This window comes from Brassica napus, chromosome C5 (assembly GCF_020379485.1).
Source record: "Brassica napus cultivar Da-Ae chromosome C5, Da-Ae, whole genome shotgun sequence".
NCBI lineage: Eukaryota > Viridiplantae > Streptophyta > Magnoliopsida > Brassicales > Brassicaceae > Brassica > Brassica napus.
The window spans coordinates 13930787-13949830 of NC_063448.1; the positions used below are offsets into that span (position 1 = coordinate 13930787).

Consider the following 19044-nt stretch of genomic DNA (forward strand, 5'->3'; position numbering starts at 1 on the left):
AAGTTTACGAGGAAATGACGAGGAAGGTTAAACGAGTACTTTACGAGGAAATATTTTCGAGGTATTTACGTGTACTTTACGAGGAAATACTTTCGAGATAAATACGTGTAGTTTACGAGGAACTACTTTCGAAGTATTTACGAGGAAATATAGCGATATTCTTACGTGGAATATTTACGTGGTCTTTACGACGAAATATGGTACTTCGTCTTTACGACGAAACGTTTTTCTCGCTAAATTACGACGAATTGGCGAGAAAATATGCGTTACGACGAACGAGTAACGACGAAATGTGTTTCCTCGCTAATTCTTCGTAAAGCTTCTTTTACGACGAACTCACGAGGAATACCGCCGTCGTTAAACTTATTATTTTTTTTTTTGTAGTGCATTATAGAACCGTCAGTAGAAAGATACTCAAATCTCTTCTCGAACATATTAAAATAGAAAAGTGGTACGAAACGTAGGATGTTCAGACCGACCATTTTTGTACAATGTGCCACTCTGTTTGTACTTTAAAGAGGTCCCCCCTAATGCACCAATCAACATGAAGCTTATTTAGTTCTCGGTTCTTGTGCATACTCTTTTATATTAGAACACAAACAAGAGGCTATAAATTGATCTTCACATCAAATTCAAATATAAACTTTGATTGATCATAATAATTTTGAAAATATTGAAATTATAAATAGGTCAATTGATTTGGGAAGATGTGAGACGTTGGAGGGCTGTTCACTATTGCAAAGAGACATATCGGTCACGAGAAGTATTTACAATAGAAATTCAACAAAATAATTGAGAAAAAGAGAAAGACAAAATAATTTGAAACACGACAAAAAAGCAATTAAATAACGAATAAAACATCGAGAATCCGAATCATGACGTGTCGTTAACATGATGTGAAACTAGAATCAGATCAAAATAACCAACGGTCAAGATTCACTCCTCAGTTTATGGCTCTTCTTTTATCTTCTTTGTCTCTCCTCTTTTTTCTCACTTCCACTTTCTTCTCTTTCGCTTTTGCTCTGTTCACTCAGAGCATAAACCCTAAAAAGAGAGGAACAAGAAACTAAAAAAAACACGAACATGATGTTGTTGGGGAAGAGACAGAGATCAGAGATAAAGAGAACCACGAGCCTGTCGAAGATAAAATTCGATTTGAACCTACCTTGCGAACCAGAGGAGCCGTCCGATCATCAACATGTTCAGACGTTGAGTCCAAGGAAAAGTAAGCTCGTGGCCGTTGATGAACATCGCCAGGTTCATCATGGTTTGTTAGATCAACGGCTCTTAGCGATGGTCTCGCCGAGAGGTACACAGAGGAGACACTCAGAAGATTACTCCACTCACGCCAGAGATTTTCTGAGGTGTTGCTCTCTCTGTAAACGTCATCTTGTTTCCGGCCGAGACATCTATATGTATAGGTATACGTTTCTTTGTACATATTTACGTGAGTTTACCTGTCGAAGTAAACATGAAGCAAGCTTAGTTTCATGGTTTTGTTTGGGGTTTTGGTGATTTAAATTTGGTTTGTTAATTTAAGCAGAGGAGATAGGGCGTTTTGTAGCTTAGAGTGCAGGCAACAGCAGATTACGGTGGACGAGAGGAAAGAGAAGGGCGTCGTTAGGTCCACCGTCGCCGCCGGATCCGGCAAAGGAGAGAGAGTTTCCGCCGCCGTGTAGGTCACCTTAACAACTATATATATTTATATCCGTATGTTGTATATGGTTATTATTATTATGTCTAAAAGCATATTGACCGTGATTAACCTTGTTAATCATCTTAAGCTTTGCTTAAACTTAATTTAAGAGTTAAGACTATGTTGCTTTGCATATTTGTGTTATACTTATACCCATTAATTTCTAACTATCTAACTACTTTTACATTTTTAAAACTTAAAACACCAATAGTTAACAAGTATGTCAAATGTAAATACTATACAGAGAGTACGAAAACCGTATTTGCGTCAATTTGGAAAAATAATTGTAAATCAATTTAGGTTAAGTTACAATATACAGATGACAGTGATCTGCCTTATGTATGGTAGTGTAGACATCATGTACAATATACCGCTAAAAATACTAATCGAACTGTTTTTTTTGGTAACTCTACTAATCGAACTGTTTTTTACGTCATGCTTCGATATTTGAACATAAGCCTTTTTATTCTTCGGGTCCGAATGTCAGATGTCACGGACCGCAGCCGCACCACACCGCATATAATAGTTAAGTATGGACATTCGGGTCTTGGGGACGGATGACCTGTCAGTCCGGCTTTTCAGGTCTTAGATATTAGACCCAATAGAGTAATTAGAACTTTTCGGTCCGGGGTCGGTTTGGTCATGTCGGATCTGGGTCGGTTGGGTCCAATTGTCAAGGAATCGCCAATACCCACTATTGTTTTGTTCTTAAAAGTTCCGGGTCAGTTTCAGATATTTTGGATCTGAAAACCTGAAAAATACCCGAAAACTGAAAAAAATCTAAAAAATATTCAAATACCCCAAAAAACACCCTAAGTTTTACCCAAAATCTGACTCAAAGACACGAAAAATACCCAAAATTTAATCTAGTTACATGAACTATATTTTTGAAAATCTAAAATTTTACTCGAAACCCATAACTATACCCGAAAATCCAAACCCAAAACTTAAATAAATATCCATAATATCAAAAATATATGGAACACCCGTATATACCTAAATATACTAGAAGTTTTGGATATTTCGGGTCCCCTATCGGGTCTCGGGTTCGATTTAGGTCGGGTCCAAGACCGCAAACTATCCAGACCTAGTTAATAGTAACAAAAATCTCTGCACATACTTACGTATCGATATGTTTTTCTTACTTTTAGAACCGATCCACAATTGTTCCATAGTTATCCCGTATGTTGCTATTCGGACCATTCATCTGAAAAAACAATTTACATAGATTTGACGTCAGTCAAGTAAGAAATCTCATTGACTAGGTCCCTGGCAACATTTTAGCAGATTCTTCCTTTTTAAGGCCGAGATTCTCTTGATCCTCTTTGCTTGTGAAAAAATAAAAATTTCTTGAATTTTGTTTCAGCATAATATTATTTGGATAATCCAGTCAATGCGTTCTTACATTTCAATTCTAATGGGTTTTGTGTTCAAATAAGAAGAATCTTCTCTCTTGTATAAGAAAAACAAAAAAAAAATTGATTACATGTAGTAGAAGTAGATGATGGTTGTGATATAATTCTGAATTTTATGTAAACGCCAACTTGGATAAGAAATAATCGTAGCCAATATCTTAAAGAACATTAGGATACTACCCGTGTTGGAATGCGGGTTATAATTCTTTTCATTTATAAAATTGATAAAATAAAATAATTGTGTTTTGTTAAGCCATTAAAAAAAAGTTTGGTTATTTAACCTTGTGTTGCAAAGTTAAACTCATTGTTTATAGTTAATGTTTTATTTTAAGAATTCATAAATGATGTAGTCAAACATATCTCATCTATTCTAGTAAAATACTGGATAATTTATTGTATAAACTTCATCATAAAGAAAATAATGATAAATTATGGCATGACATACTAAATAATGCTTTTCGTAAAATCTTAGATGTTAGTAAAGGCTATTACCTGTTAAGGAAAATGTTTGACAAAATATTTTACAAAATTGTGATAGATGGCTTGAAGTTTGTGTAAAACCGGCAAATAACGCTTCAGTTAGTATCAAAACCAATTTTGTTAAAGTATAATTGTTAAGTGACCACAAAATAGGACATATATATATTTAATTTGTTAAGTTGGTAGTGAAATGGTCCAACAATAATAGACTTTTGTATAGTTTTATTTTTTAGAATGACTATTTTAATAGAGTAAAAATAAGCATTATACTGTGTGAAACATATAAGAATCTGCAGTTTGAATCTGCAGTTTGAATTTAGTAACCAGAAGTTTCTTCTATTCTTGGCTTCAAGTTTAGGCTCTTGTTGTATCTAAAGAGGCCCCGTTCTTGATTTTCACATCTTATTTGTCGTCCAAGTGCTCTTTTCAGAGTCTAAAACTTCAGAATCCGAGTTGGTCAAAAGAGCTGAGGTTGACGACACTGTGGTGTTTCCAAAGAACTTCAAATCATCCTCTCTCATTCTCTCAGCATATTTCTCAGAGTTGAAACTCGAGTCACTGTTTTCCCCACCAAACGCAACCTCGAGTTGCTCCATATTGAAGATATCCTTCAGAATCTTCTTGCTTAGGTTATCATCTGAGTACACGAATTCCACCTTGTTGCGTGTCTTTGGGTCTAGAAACGGTTTCACCATCTTGCAGATTTATACAAATTTCATCTTTATGTCAGTAATAAAAAGTTCCATGGTACATAAGAGACTTACATGAGAGATTTTTTAAACTATACCTTCCAAAACGGTTCGAAAATCTTCGGCGGATTGTATAGGACGGCCAAGCCTAAGCGTTCAGGGTAATGTTCTTGTAACACATGAGCGGTTTCTCGAGACACTTTGACTGATATATGCGACATGTTGAAACCGTGAAAATCGATAAGCCAAACCATTTGGTCTTGGTGATCCGGTAGATTCAAGATTGCGTTTTCCATGCAGTATACCAAGAATCTAATCTGCCCTTTAGGAGATTTTGTATTCTGTAATAAAACGAAAAATGGGTATAAGTAAAAAGACAATTTACATAGGCTGTACATGGTAAGGCATAAAATGAAATTAGTGGAATAATTAAACGTGGATGGAACAAAAATTGGATACTCATTCCAATTGTTTCTTATCTTTTTTTTTTTTGTCGACCAATTGTTTCTTATCAAATTATAGATGAATGTATATATGTGTTTCTATTTGTATTTTTGTGAATTTTATTCAATGACTATTCTATTTCGTTCAGGGTAAATGATAAAATAATTGTGGAATTAATCGAATAAGAGTGCTTAGTAATTTGTGGAATTAAATTGTAGGAATGGTTAATTCATGTCGATTCCAAAACAACTACTATTTAAATGAAGTACAAAACAATTAAATCCCACTAAAATATGTAGAAAAAAAATGGAATGTATTATCAAATATTCAGGAATAAAAAGTCTCCTGAATGAGATTGAATGGAATCATTTTCACTATGGCAGTCTTTTGCGTTCCGTTTTTTCAATTTCCTTTCATTCATCCTACTCCTAAACTTGACTACCAGTTATTGCTTAAAGCATTCCAGGTCATATTATTCCACAAATGTACAATCCGGTTGCAGGCATAGAGAATCAAGAGCTTGGGATCAAGAATTTAAGACACCAAACCTGACAACTTGGTCTCATAACCAAAACCGGTCTTCCATACTTGTCAGTACAGTTTGCTCGGTATATCTTCCCGGTCTCGGCTTCTCGTGAAATATCTTCCTATAATTTCACATATTCAAGAAACATTTTAGAAAAAGTTTCATGGTTCATAGGATGATGGTTATAAATTCAAGAATACATACCCATCGAATCTCCTCGGGTTTGTATTGAGTCCTCCATTTCAAGGTTTCTTTGAGCATTTTAGTTGCTTTCTTGACATGTCCGTTACGTGCAGCTAAGTACCGGGCAATGGCAGCATCTGAACAATACTCAGATGACTTCTTAGTCAATGGCCCTAGTAATCCCCTCACTTCATTTATCTATAATTGTGACAATAAAGTGTTTACAAGGACACAAGATTTATATCAACATGCAATATATATAATATTAGGTGATTTTCCCGTGCTCAAGCACGGGTATAAATATTTATAAAGTAAATATATTATAATAATTGATTGCTACTTACTTTTAATTTTAAATTAATTTATAATTTATATGCATTATTTATATTAATAATATTCTATTAATTTAATTATACATATGATTTTATATATGTTATATGTTGTTTTCAGTCAAATTAGTTATAATTTATGTAAATTAGATTGCATATATGAATTCAACTGTAATATTTTTTATTCTATATATTAAAATTTTGATTATTTTCTTTTTTGCATTTAGGTGGTTGTTGTCTTAGATATGTAAATATATTTTATGAACATTATGTATAATTTAAAGATATATTGTGCTTAAAATGGAAAAAAAAAACTAAAGTGTGTGATTCCAAATTACATAAATTAATATAACGAAACGATAATATTCTGAAGTCTCATGCATATATATAAATTTTACAAAAGAACTAAACTTTAATAGTTGGTTAATATTTTATTTTCATTTTTAATATATTTTGAGTTGTCATATGATTTATATTTATAAAATAAATTACTATTCTTATAAAATTATATATTCTTATCGTAGTTAAATCTATGATTTTATATAAGTTGGATTAGTCGAATCATTCATGTTGTGAGTATATTGAGTTTCATATATTCTTTCAAATTCAAAATGAAGTATAATTATTATTTTATTATAATTAAGTCAAATGTGCATGTATTTTCATAATATTTATCAAATTATATGTTGTTGTTTTTTAAAAAACTATTAAAAAATAAAGCGACGATCAATAGGAAGTTACATGCGTGACTAGCTGATACATTTTTGAAAGCTCATGAACACATATCAATATTTACAATAATTAAAATATTTTATTAATTCTAAATAAATTTATGTCTTTGGTATTTTGATTATGGTTCTCTTAAATTCAACAAACATAAAAACATAAAATTTAAAAGCAAATTTAATATTAAGAAAACAAATAACTTTAATAATGATAAAATATAATATATCTATCTCATTAAACTATTTTGTAACTATTTGATCAAACGATTTTTATTTTAAAATTTTATTTTTAGTTTTTTTTTAATATCTCTTAAAAATAAGCAGTAAAAAAATTGTGATTGTATTTAAAAATAATATTATATAAGTAAAATATAATTTTTGATATTGTTTTGCTGTAATTGAAAGATATTATATTCAACTAAATATATGAAAAATAAATAAAATATTTCAATATTACTAATTATTAAATACTTTTAGACAGTTAAACATATATCAATTTATGTTACTTAATTATTTTATGTAATCATATAAGAAAATATATAAAAATATAAAAGTAGTTTTATTACTTTGAATTTTTTGTATTGTTTAAATTATGTTTTAAGAGAAATAATATTTTTGTTTCTAATATCAAGATTATCTGTGTAATTTTTTTTAAGAAATCACATTATATAGAAATTTATAATTTTCATCTAAGAAAATATAGATATAAAGAAAGTATTTTATTACTTCAAAATTATATTTTATGTTATTTAAAAATATTTTTTATATGTAATATTACTATTTTGTGAACTTTTCCTTTTTTTATGAAATCATATTATATATACATATATTTTCGTTTTTCATTTTTTTTTAAACTTTATAAAAATTTTCCTTTTTATTTTATGTGTATATTTTTGGATTTTTTTTAAAGGAAACTAAATAAAATAATAAATAATAGTATTTTAAATGTAATTTAATTCATTAAGGGAATTAGTGTAATCAACCAATGTAAGAGTTATATAAATGCAGGCAAAAAAGCGATTCTAGAAAGAGAGAGGTGTGAGAAAGTTGCTCTCAGGCGCCTTTGTCAAGAAGAGTATTAACCACTGTCTAAAGGGGCTTATCCCCACCTTTCCCTGACACCTTTTCACCAACTTCGGCTTATTCCCCTGCTTTATCCGTTTCGGTTTCAAATCTTGTACCGTTTCGGAAGTATCTGTTGGATAATAACCCGCTCTGAACGTTTACACACCGGGTTCTTCCCCCGACAGTCGTCGGAGGGACCGCCGTCGTCAACATCCGGTAAGCTGTATACCTTTCCCAACCATGATTATGGCAAGGAACAGGTTGTTGGTCCGCTTCCCCCTGGGTTAAGCATTCTTCTCCAGACACAGTAGTTTCCAGAGGGAAAGGAAAATTTTCGTAGATTCTGATCTACAGAACCTTCTCACCTTTAGGTGAAGATCCAGTTTAGATAATTAATAACGAAGCATGATGGCGAGACGACTAACATATGAGGAAAAAGGCAAAGGAGTGGCTAAGGCTTCTGAACCGCTCCGGTCGGGGAGGATAGTGGTCCCGGACTTTGATTGTTCGGAACTGATAAAGAAACATGAGTTCACGCTGGTGGGCAGGGTTACAAATTTGAAGCACCAACGAGTTTGGTCCCTAATACCGTTCCTCTCAGATCTATGGAAGACCAGCTCGAGAGCTATAGGAGCCGACCTTGGACAAGGGCTCTTCCAATTTCAGTTTGCAAACGCTGCAGATATGGAGCTAGTGTTAGAGAAAAGACCCTACCACTTCGCTAAATGGATGGTCATCCTCCAAAAATGGGAACCTACTACGTCTGCGACATTCCCATCTCAAATCCCATTCTGGATTCGCGTACACGGAGTCCCTCTCCACCTATGGAGTGAAGATATCTTGAGAAGAATGGGAGAAGACCTTGGATTTTATCAGGGAAGTGACATCACCCCTGGTAGTTTGAAGATGAGAGTGGAGATAAATGGGCTCCTGCCAATATTGAAAACATACACACTTGAGTTTGCTAAAGGAGGAGGAGAGATAACAACTACTCTGGTGTATGAGAAGCTAGATAAACACTGTCTACATTGTTCCAAGCTAGACCATGAGAGAGAGGGATGTCCTGAGTTATCTGATCAGAGGAGAAACATCACACGAACTGGGGGAAGGAGAGACGCAGCGCATGCAGAACGGAACCAGTACCCCTCGTCGAGAAATATGGACAACGTAGACAGGAGACAAGACCACCAGTGGCGGGAAGATCGGTCTCAGAGCTATAGGGAGAGACAAAGGAGCCAGAGAGATGGTCGTTACCGTGGGAATAAGGAAAACTATGATCAGCCCTCAAGAAGCTATGCCTCGAGGAAAATGGGAACCTCTGACTTGGAAAATAGAAGAGAACAAAGCTACCATAGAGAAGGCTCTTATCGGAGTAGCAACAGAAGGGAAGAAAGATGGATTGAAACGGGTAGGCACCTTACACCCACTGAGAGAGGAACAGGAAGTGTAGAGGGCAGAAGTAGAACACTTAGCGCCCATTCTGACAAAAGAAGTGGAGACAGAGAAAGGACCCGAACGATAGAGGAGGCTGAAGGAAAACAAGGGTCAGGTTCAATTGGTACGAACCGACTTGAAGTTAGAGGGGCAGGCCGGGAAGAAGAAATCCCAAGGAAAGTACTTGAAGAAGCAAGAGAAGAACTGCGAGAAGTCATGATCCAATACACCTCATGTGCTGACCCAACGGAGAGTGCAGCAAGACGGGAGAGGGTCCGACGCGCAGAGGAACAAGGTGAAGTTGAGGAAACAGCGGAAAACATGGCCAGACGTATGATGAACGAACAGAGAGTACTGAGAGACGCGATGGAAGTAGATAGCCCGGAAGCGGCTACTACAAGAACTCCAGCAGTGCTTCGTCTGGGAGATGCATCCCTACCGACTAAGGTAGGAGAAAATTCAAACAAACAAGGAAGAGTATCAGCCAAGAAACGATTGGGCAGACCCCCGTTGACAAGAAAGCCAGGAACCACCAAAGGGAAAGCACTCGCAGGGACTATAAAACCGAGGAAAGTGACAATGATGAAGGGCTCCCCTAAGAGGAAAGGAGGCAGGCAAACGGTCAACTCTAGGAAGACGGGATTGGTAAGCCAGGAGATTGGAGTGTCCACGTCCAGACAGCCTCCAGTGAAGCCATCGACTAAGACGTTTCCAAAGGTTTCAAAGAAGAAGATGGATTTTCACAATCCATCCAATCAAGTTCCTTAAAGATAGCAAGCTGGAACTGTCGAGGATTGGGGAATACTCAGACAGTCCAGCGGATAGGGGAAATTCGGAAACGATTTCACCCGGATATTTTCTTCCTCTCGGAAACAATGAACACCAACGACGTTGTTCTCCGAAAATTCAAATCGTCGGATCTTGTAAACAGTCACCTGGTTTCCCCCACTGATCAAAGGGGAGGAGGTCTTGCTTTGTTTTGGAAAGCCGAGATTGAACTCATTGTATTAAACACTTGCAAGAATTATATTGATACAACCCTGCGTTATGAAGGCAAAGTGTTCTACGCGACTTTCATTTATGGCGATCCTGATATAGCCAAGAGAAGACTACTGTGGAGAGAATTGGCCGATCTCGCAGGAACTAGAGAAGGAGCATGGTTTGTGACAGGAGACTTTAATGACATCCTAAACAACCAAGAAAAAGAAGGCGGGGTTGTAAGAACTGAAGGCTCATTCACAGACTTCCGTTCTTTTGTGGCGGAATGTGATCTATATGATATACACCATGCGGGAGATTTCCTCTCCTGGCGTGGAGTTACGAGTGCTGGAGTGGTTCGGAGCCGGTTGGATAGGGCTATGGCGAACAGTGATTGGTTTGAGTGCTTCGCGTCCGGCCATTTAGAGTATCTTAACTACGAGGGATCCGACCACAAACCAATCATCACTTGTTTTGACGTAACTAGGAAGAAGGGCAAGGGCCTGTTCCGATTCGATAGAAGATTAAAAAACAATCCCCTGGTGAAGGAGATTGTCGCCAACGCATGGAAGGGACATAGAGGAGAAGAAGTGGCACAAAAATTATCCCGAGTCCGAGGAGCTATTGTCAAATGGAATAAGGAGCAGCAAGCAAACAGTAGGACCATCATTGAGAAACACAAAGAAGCATTGGAAGAGGCAATGGTAAGCCCTCAAAATGATGGAGACCGGATTGCTTCTATCAACCAGGAACTAAAAGAGGCATATAAGACGGAAGAAGAATATTGGAGACAAAGGAGCCGCATATTGTGGTTAAGCTTGGGAGATAGGAACTCAGGGTATTTTCACTCCATCACAAAAGGCAGAAGAGCAATGAACAACATCACCGTGATGGAAGATTCAGATGGAGTGGTGCACTATAAAGAGACCGAGATTGCTAACACTATCGTGAATTATTTCACAGATCTTTTCACCTCTAAAGAGGAAGAACGTGACCATATTGTGGAAGCTGCGTTATCACCGTTGGTAACAGAAGAAATGAACATGACACTGATCAGACTACCGAGCGCAAACGAGATTAGAGACGCACTGTTTTCTATCCACTCGGACAAAGCTCCGGGACCAGACGGGTTCTCGGCAGGCTTCTTTCAGGCAAATTGGGCAGCTATCAGTGGAGAAATAATTGCTGAGACTCAGGGTTTTTTCGAGTCTGGACGTATGCCGAGCGGAATAAACGAGACTCATGTCCGTTTAATTCCCAAGGTACATGGGCCAAGGAGCGTAGCAGATTATAGACCAATTGCGCTATGCAACGTCTACTACAAAATAATCTCTAAACTCCTAACGAGAAGACTCCACCCAATCTTGAACGAGCTAATATCGGAAAACCAATCCGCCTTTGTCCCAAACAGAGCCATCTCGGATAACGTACTGATTACACACGAGGTTCTACACTTTCTTAAGACATCAAAGGCGAGCAAGAGATGTTCTATGGCTGTCAAAACCGACATGAGTAAAGCCTATGATAGACTTGAATGGAGTTTCATCGAAACAGTGCTTAGGCGACTCGGATTCCATGAGAAGTGGGTGGAAATCACCATGCAGTGTGTATCTTCTGTATCCTTCTCTTTCCTAATGAATGGAACAGCGAAAGGACGAGTTATTCCGGAACGCGGGATCAGACAAGGAGACCCGTTATCTCCATACCTTTTCATCATGTGCAGCGAGGTGCTTTCGGGTTTGTGTTTAAAGGCACAGCGGGAAGGGAAACTCCAGGGAATTAGAGTGGCAACTGGTTGTCCGCGAGTCAACCATCTTCTCTTTGCGGACGACACAATGTTTTTCTGCCGTACAAACAAGAAGAGTGTCAAAGCGCTGAGCGAAATCCTACAACTCTATGAGCAGGCTTCTGGACAGAAAATAAATAAAGATAAATCTGCGATCACCTTCTCTAAGCTAGCCCCCGAGGAACTCAAAGATAGAGTCAGGAACGTGTTACAGATTACAAAAGAAGGAGGAGCCGGGAAGTATCTCGGGATACCCGAGCATTTTGGACGAAAGAAGAAAGATCTATTCACGGGAATGGTGGAAAGAATCAGACAAAAGGCGATAGGATGGTCATCTAAGATGCTATCTACAGCGGGAAAAATGGTGATGTTAAAGAGTGTATTATCGTCAATGCCCTCCCATTCCATGTCCTGTTTCAAGCTACCGATGTCCGTTGTCAAACGGATTCAGTCAGTCTTGACCAGATTCTGGTGGGATGCAAAACCGGAGGAAAGGCGCATGGCTTGGATCTCATGGGATACGCTTACTAAGACCAAAGGAGATGGAGGCCTCGGTTTTCGGGACATAGAATGCTTCAATGACGCCTTGCTAGGAAAACTGAGTTGGATAATACTCACAAAACCGCAATGTTTGCTGGCAAGGATACTTAATGGTAAGTACTGTAACGAGAAACCTTTCCTAGAGGTTGAAGCAGCGACGGGATGTTCTCACGGGTGGCGAGGCATCTTGGTTGGGAGAGACCTAATGGCAGAACACTTGGGTTGGGCCATAGGGGATGGAGAGTCAGTGAGAATCTGGGACGATGCCTGGCTGTCGACCGAATGTATACAGAGACCTATGGGCCCAGCAACAGAAGCATCAAAAGATATGATGGTAAAGGCTCTATTCCAGGAGGGAACTCAAAAATGGGACGAGGAAAAGGTAGAGCGACTACTACCGGAGCTGGGAGAATCAATCATGAGTATAAAAACAAGCAGACAAGGAGGCCCAGATCGAAGAATTTGGCTCCGGAACCCAGCGGGGGAGTATACAGCCAAAACAGGGTATGTAGCAGCTCTGGAAAGAAGAGCGTCGAATCCAACAACGCAAAGAGAGAGGGGCATTAACAGTAGATGGATCGAGGACATATGGAAACTTAATATCCCACCAAAGATGAAGCTCCTGTTATGGAAGGCTTCCCATAACGCCTTGCCTGTAAGTGAACGACTTGCAGCTAGACAGATCATCCCAAACCCGAAATGCATCAACTGCGAGGAAGCGGAAACTGTGATACACATGGTCTTCCTCTGCCCATCAGCAAGGGAGGTTTGGAGAAAATTCCCTAGTAAGGTTGAACTAAACCTTGATAATGTGACAAATTTTGCGGAGGGATGGAGACGAGTCAAGCGCATCATATGTCTCCCTCCCACTGGAGTTCTCTCTGAAAATTTGGCAGTTTGGACGGTCTGGAGCATCTGGCTAGCAAGGAACCAACGTATATTCAGAGAGGAAAAGACATGTCCCCTTGAAGTGATGAATAGAGCTGTTCGCTTAGCGAGAGAGTGGCACCAAGCTCAACCGGTAGCGGAACAAGGAGTAATAAGGATCAGGTCTGAATGGGAAGGACCAAGGAACGAGATAATCTGTCGGTCTGATGCGGCGTGGAGCAGGGAAGGACACCAGGCGGGTGTGGCGTGGGAATTTGTAGGCATTGGGAAGGAACATCTCTGTTCAGGGTCCCAAACTTTTGCAAATGTTAAATCACCCCTTGTGGCGGAGGGGTTGGCGGTACTGGCTGCGATGGAGACAGCGATTTCGTTGGATTTTAAACAAATCTCTTTCGAGTCTGATTCAAGTAAACTGATGACGGCAATCAAGGATGGCTCAAATGTTTCAGATTTGCACGGAATCCTCAGCGACATCAACTCTCTATCTTTAGCTTTCGTTTCTGTTTCCTTTTATTGGGTCAGTAGATCCTCTGTTTCTAACGTGGATGGCATAGCCAAACAGGTGTTAAGAAACCTTGTAATGAACCCAGTTTAATCTTTAAATGAAGTTTAGTTTGTGACAAAAAAAAAAAAAAAACCAATGTAAGAGTTAACGTGAGAGCAACACATATGAATTATGTAATCCTCTAAGAAAATATATAGATATATAAAAATATTTTTATTACTTTATTTTTTTTTGTATTGTTTAATTATGTTTTAAAATAATTAATATTTATGTTTCTAATATCTAGATTAGCTGTGTAAATTGTTTTTAATGAAATCAAATTATATAGAAATTTATAATTTTCATCTAAGAAAATATAAATATAAAGAAAGTATTTTAGTACTTCAAAATTTTATTTTATGTTATTTAAAAATATTTTTTAATGTAATATTACTATTTTGTGAACTTTCTCTTTTTATGAAATCATATTATATATACATATATTTTCGTTTTTCAATTTTTTTTAACTTTATAAAATTTTTTTTTTTATTATATGTGTATATTTTTGGAAATTTTTTAAAAGGAAACTAAAAATAATAGTAAATAATAGTATTTTAAATGCAAATTAATTCATTAAGGGTATCAATGTAATCAACCATCTTGAGAGTTAACATGAAAGCGACACATATGAAACTAAATTCTCGAATAATATTATAGAGATCGAATTATTGATACACACATCAAATTATTATCATCACAAACACAGTTAGTGATTCATCATCATCATCATCATCATCATCATCATCATCATACCTTGTTTAGATACTCCTCTGGTGGCAAAGTTTTCTCAGATTCACTTGGAGGTGAACTTTTGGTATCAGAACTCATATCTTCCTGGAAATTCATACTGCAATTTATTATTCATTGGCCACAAACAGGGATCAAGAAACAAGGCATATAATAGAGCTTGATTTTAGCCAAACTTAAGAAGCTATTAAGCTAATTAATACGATGCTAATTAAATACAAATCAAGAAACACAAGAACAGGTTCTGGTCAAGTTACCTATCGAACTAGATCAGAGAAACATCCTAAATTACAGTTCTTTAAAAAATAAAATAAAAAGAAGTAAGATAACTAATTAACATTCTGACCTATGATCTTACTCCTAGATAACTACAATCAGCATAAACTCAGAAATTAAAAATTAAAGAACATGAAATCACCTTCGAAATAAAAAAAAATTGTATTGGAGCGATCAGCGAAGAGATCCGTTTAATAGAAATGGAAGAGCGTTTAAACTGAGACCAATAAGTCTTAAAAGCTCCCGTCTGAAAAAATCAAAGACTTAATTGTAAGAGTAGTAGAAGAAGAACATGAGTTTCGTCAGGCGGCTACGTCACGGACACCGTGATGAGAGCTCAAAGACACGTGACGCGCAATTGAGGGAAGACACAAACACCTTTTTCGTTTTTTTTTTTTGGTAGGAAACACCTTTTTCGTTTTTGTTTTGGTTCAAAGCAGATTCTGGTTACTTTATTCAACGTGGAGAGTGAACTGAACCGGGAATTGAACCCGGTTTGACCTCTTGATTTGAACTTTGGCCGTGTAAAACGAGGGAAAACGGTTTATTGGAGCCTGAACTAGGGTACTGAGAAAATACATACTTCAACTTTTACTGCATGTCAAAACATACATTGATTTATCAAAAACTTGAAATTTATACATGGACTAGGGATCGTTGAAAAAATACATACTTCAACTCCTATTACATGCTAAAACATACTAATCAAAAATTTGAAATTTATGCCCAATCTTTAGAAATTAACACTAATTCCAATTTTGACTTAAACTCTGTTAATTGATTGTTAACGACTAACTAGGATATTTAGTAGATTAATGAGTTATGGCCTAATCGAAAATCAAATTGGAATGGGTCACATCTGATAATAGTTGGACCGGAACCCTAAAACAGTGAACCATTATCTCTACGACGTCGTTTGTTATGTGTTTTGTTTCTTCACTCTGTCTTGTCGGGATCCTTCACTTTGTCGCAGGAGAAGAAAGAAAGAAGAGGAGATTAAAAACACAGAACAGACAACATCATATTGATAATATGGTCTATTGTTTTAGGGCTTCGGGGCAACTATTATCAGATTTGATACATTCCAATTTGATTTTCGATTAGGCTCAATTATTATTAATCTGACTTATTAGCCAATTAAGTATCCTAGTCTTTATCGTTAACAATTAATTAACAGAGTTTAAGTCAAAATTGAGATTAGCGTTGACTTCAAAAGACTAGGCATAAATTTCAAATTTTTGATTAGTTAAAGTATGTTTTGGCATGCAATAAGAGTTGGGGTATGTATTCTTTTATTGACCCCTAGTTCAGACATGAATTTCAAATTTTTGATTAGTTAAAGTATGTTTTGGTATGCACTAGAAATTGAGGTATTTATTTTTTCCAGCGAGGCATGAATAATCACGAATAAGCGGTTTTTGCGTGTAAATTGTGATTGTGACGTTCTAACCAACCTTCTTGGTCGTTATTTTCAGCCGCTCTGGCATCACAAAATACCAACCACATTTTCTCATATCATGTGTCATACCACCAACTCCACTAAGCCCAAAAGGAAACATTTACTGGATTACTCTAGCATTTTATTATTTTTTCTAATAATGCTTAAATAATCGAGTAAATGTTAAAAGTTTTTTTAAATGTTTTTTTAACTGTTGATTGGATAAATAAAGAGCACCAATCAAGGCCCATATATTTTAAATGACTTTTAATTTATAAAAGAATCATTGATTTTTGGACAATTCTCTTAAATAGGCATATTTCAATTTTTTGTCTCAAAATTAGCTCTTTAAGCTAAAAATCAGATTAATAATTTTAATTAATAGATCAAAAGACTAAACTACCTTCACTCACTAATAAAGGTAAAAGAGAAAACAAACGGAAACAAACCTACGAAGAGATACGACGACAACGAAAAGATACAACGTCTCCGTCATCACCATCTTCTCTCGACGACGCCAGAAATAAATCAAGGCGAATCTACAACCGTCGACAGTCTTATCGGTCTAAAATCGAACTAAGACATATAAGTATTAGTCATTTCTGATTCAAAATTAAATTTAGTGTTCTTAATTGAAAAATTGGAAATTTTGCAAATGAATGTTTAATGTTAGCTTGTTTACTTTGAATTTTCAAACAGATAAATACTTATCTCAAAGAGATCAGTAATTAAGCAACTTTCATCTCCCTCACATAGTTTCCTTCCATCTCTCTTCCAAGCCTAAGCTTCCATCTCTCTTTCAAGCCTAAGCTTCCAAGCCTAAGCTTCCATTTCTTTCCAAGGTACTCGCTTTCTTCCCACTCTCTCAAAGGAGTGAACTTTTTTGTGTGTACATGTATTGTATTTGATCTTGTCCCTTGTACTTTTATGCTAAGCTTGTTTGTGGGATATGTCTAAGCATTTGATACGATTTGATGTTAACTTTTGGCATTTGAAAATTGCAGCCTAGTCGTAGTAGCTGCAACCATTTGAAGTTTTTTAACAAGTTTTATTAGTTTTAACTTTTAAATATATTTTTATAGTTTACATTTCTTTTATTATTATATATAATTTTAATTTTAAAAACATTTTTCAACTTTTCTAGTTTAAATATTAATATAATTTTATATATTTGTTAGTTTAGGATGTGCAAGTTTTATTTATGATTTTTAGATTAAGGAATTTATTTTAGACTTTTTCTTTTGTATATTTAAAAACATTATAAAGATTTAATAATTTTATTATATTTTAAAAATAATTTTTTATTTTTTTATAATAATATTTTTTAAGAAAATTGTAGATATTTGAAAACTCTCGATGTATTCTGGATAGATTTTTCCAATGAATTTCCGACGGAATATTCTCGATGGATTTTATTTGTTGGAAAAATTCTCAGTAGGTTTTTTGGTAAAAAATTTCGGAATGTTTTGACAAAAAAAAAAATTCGACTTTCTAGATCTGACAATACGTATTTATCGGAATTCCGTCCTAATAGTTTTTTCCGACAAATACGTCAGCCGGAAATTGTATGTTTTCTTATTGTGAGATCTGGTGACAGACAGTCATAAAAAGTTTCCGAAGGTGTTTTTTCCTCTTTACAGACCGTATATAGAGGTCCATGAGCGGCAGACCCCTAAAATATCTCAGCGGTTCTGGTGGCTCAACAAATAAAAAATAGCGATACTCAATTAGAAGAAGATGGAGTTTCACTCTAGAGTTGGAGATTCGTCGAGATCATTCTAGGAATTCGTAATGGTTCTTGGAGGTGATTCCGCTTACGGTGGTGTTGGCTTGGAGATAACGTTTCCCTGGATTGTGTGGACTCCTGAATAGGTGTAATGTATAATAGACACGACGACTAAGATTTGGGAGTCTCGCCTCTACGGATATAGTGAACATTTTCTAGAATAAAAAATGATTTCTAAAGTTATATAGTTTTTACAATAAATATTATTTTTATAGGTAGTATTTGATTTTGAAAATTATCTTATTATATAAAGTTTGGTTCTTCAAAGTTGCTACGATCGTGACATGTATCAAATTTGTTTTTAAAAATTATGACATGTGTTAAAAATATGATACAGATCTTAGGATTTTAGATAGATTTGGAAAATAAAAATTATTTTTATAAAAATATTTTTTTACTGTTTCTTTTATGGTTTTAGAAAAGAAATTTTTTATTAATAGTCTTTTACAATTATATATTATTCATGATATTATAAAATGAAATTACTATCAAGTAATATTTTCAGTTAATATAATCTTATTATACAAAACTTGGTTCTTCAAATTTGTTAATTAACATGATCGCAACACATGACAATTATATATTTAAGATTGTGACATGCGTTAATCTATCTCATAATTAAAAATATATATACTAACATATTAACAAAAATGAATTTTATTAAAAGTAATTATAAATATTATTTAATAGTAATTTTCCTTTTTTAAAATCCTGATAAAAAGATAATTACAAAAGATTATTTGATAGTAATTTTCCTTCTAATATTGAAAAATCCTAATAAAAATATAATTGTAAAATATTATTTGATAGTAATTTTTTTTCTAATATTGTGACATGTGTTCAAATAAATAATTATTAAAAAAATATATAATAAGATAACAAAAATGATTTTTCTTAAAAACATAATAGTAAATATTATTTAATAGTCTTATTATTATTATTTTATTATAATGTTTTTCTTAAAAAATACTAAAAATAAAGAATTATAAAAGATAAATATTAACTTTTAAGAAAAAACGTTAAACAAAAACGAATTATAAAATCCTACAAGTACAATAAATTATTTAATAAAAAC

At 35.1% G+C, this 19044-nt stretch overlaps 2 protein-coding genes across 2 annotated transcripts; one reads left to right on the forward strand and one right to left on the reverse strand.

Annotated features, from left to right (window-relative positions):
* The first annotated feature begins 981 nt into the window (after positions 1 to 981).
* Positions 982 to 1817, forward strand: LOC106399658 (FCS-Like Zinc finger 5-like). The gene is made up of 2 exons (XM_013840114.3): positions 982 to 1421; positions 1544 to 1817. Exons 1-2 carry the CDS (start codon positions 1084 to 1086, stop codon positions 1677 to 1679), a joined length of 474 nt encoding a protein of 157 aa, XP_013695568.1. The 5' UTR covers positions 982 to 1083; the 3' UTR covers positions 1680 to 1817.
* A 2065-nt stretch (positions 1818 to 3882) lies between these two features.
* LOC106397527 (phosphatidylinositol transfer protein 3) lies at positions 3883 to 15169 on the reverse strand. Its single transcript, XM_013838120.3, has 6 exons — positions 14888 to 15169; positions 14476 to 14569; positions 5455 to 5631; positions 5273 to 5371; positions 4379 to 4621; positions 3883 to 4286 (listed from the first exon to the last, which is right to left on the reverse strand). The coding sequence occupies exons 2-6, from the start codon at positions 14566 to 14568 to the stop codon at positions 3987 to 3989; spliced, it is 912 nt and encodes a 303-aa protein (XP_013693574.1). The 5' UTR covers position 14569; positions 14888 to 15169; the 3' UTR covers positions 3883 to 3986.
* Between the last annotated feature and the right edge of the window lie 3875 nt (positions 15170 to 19044).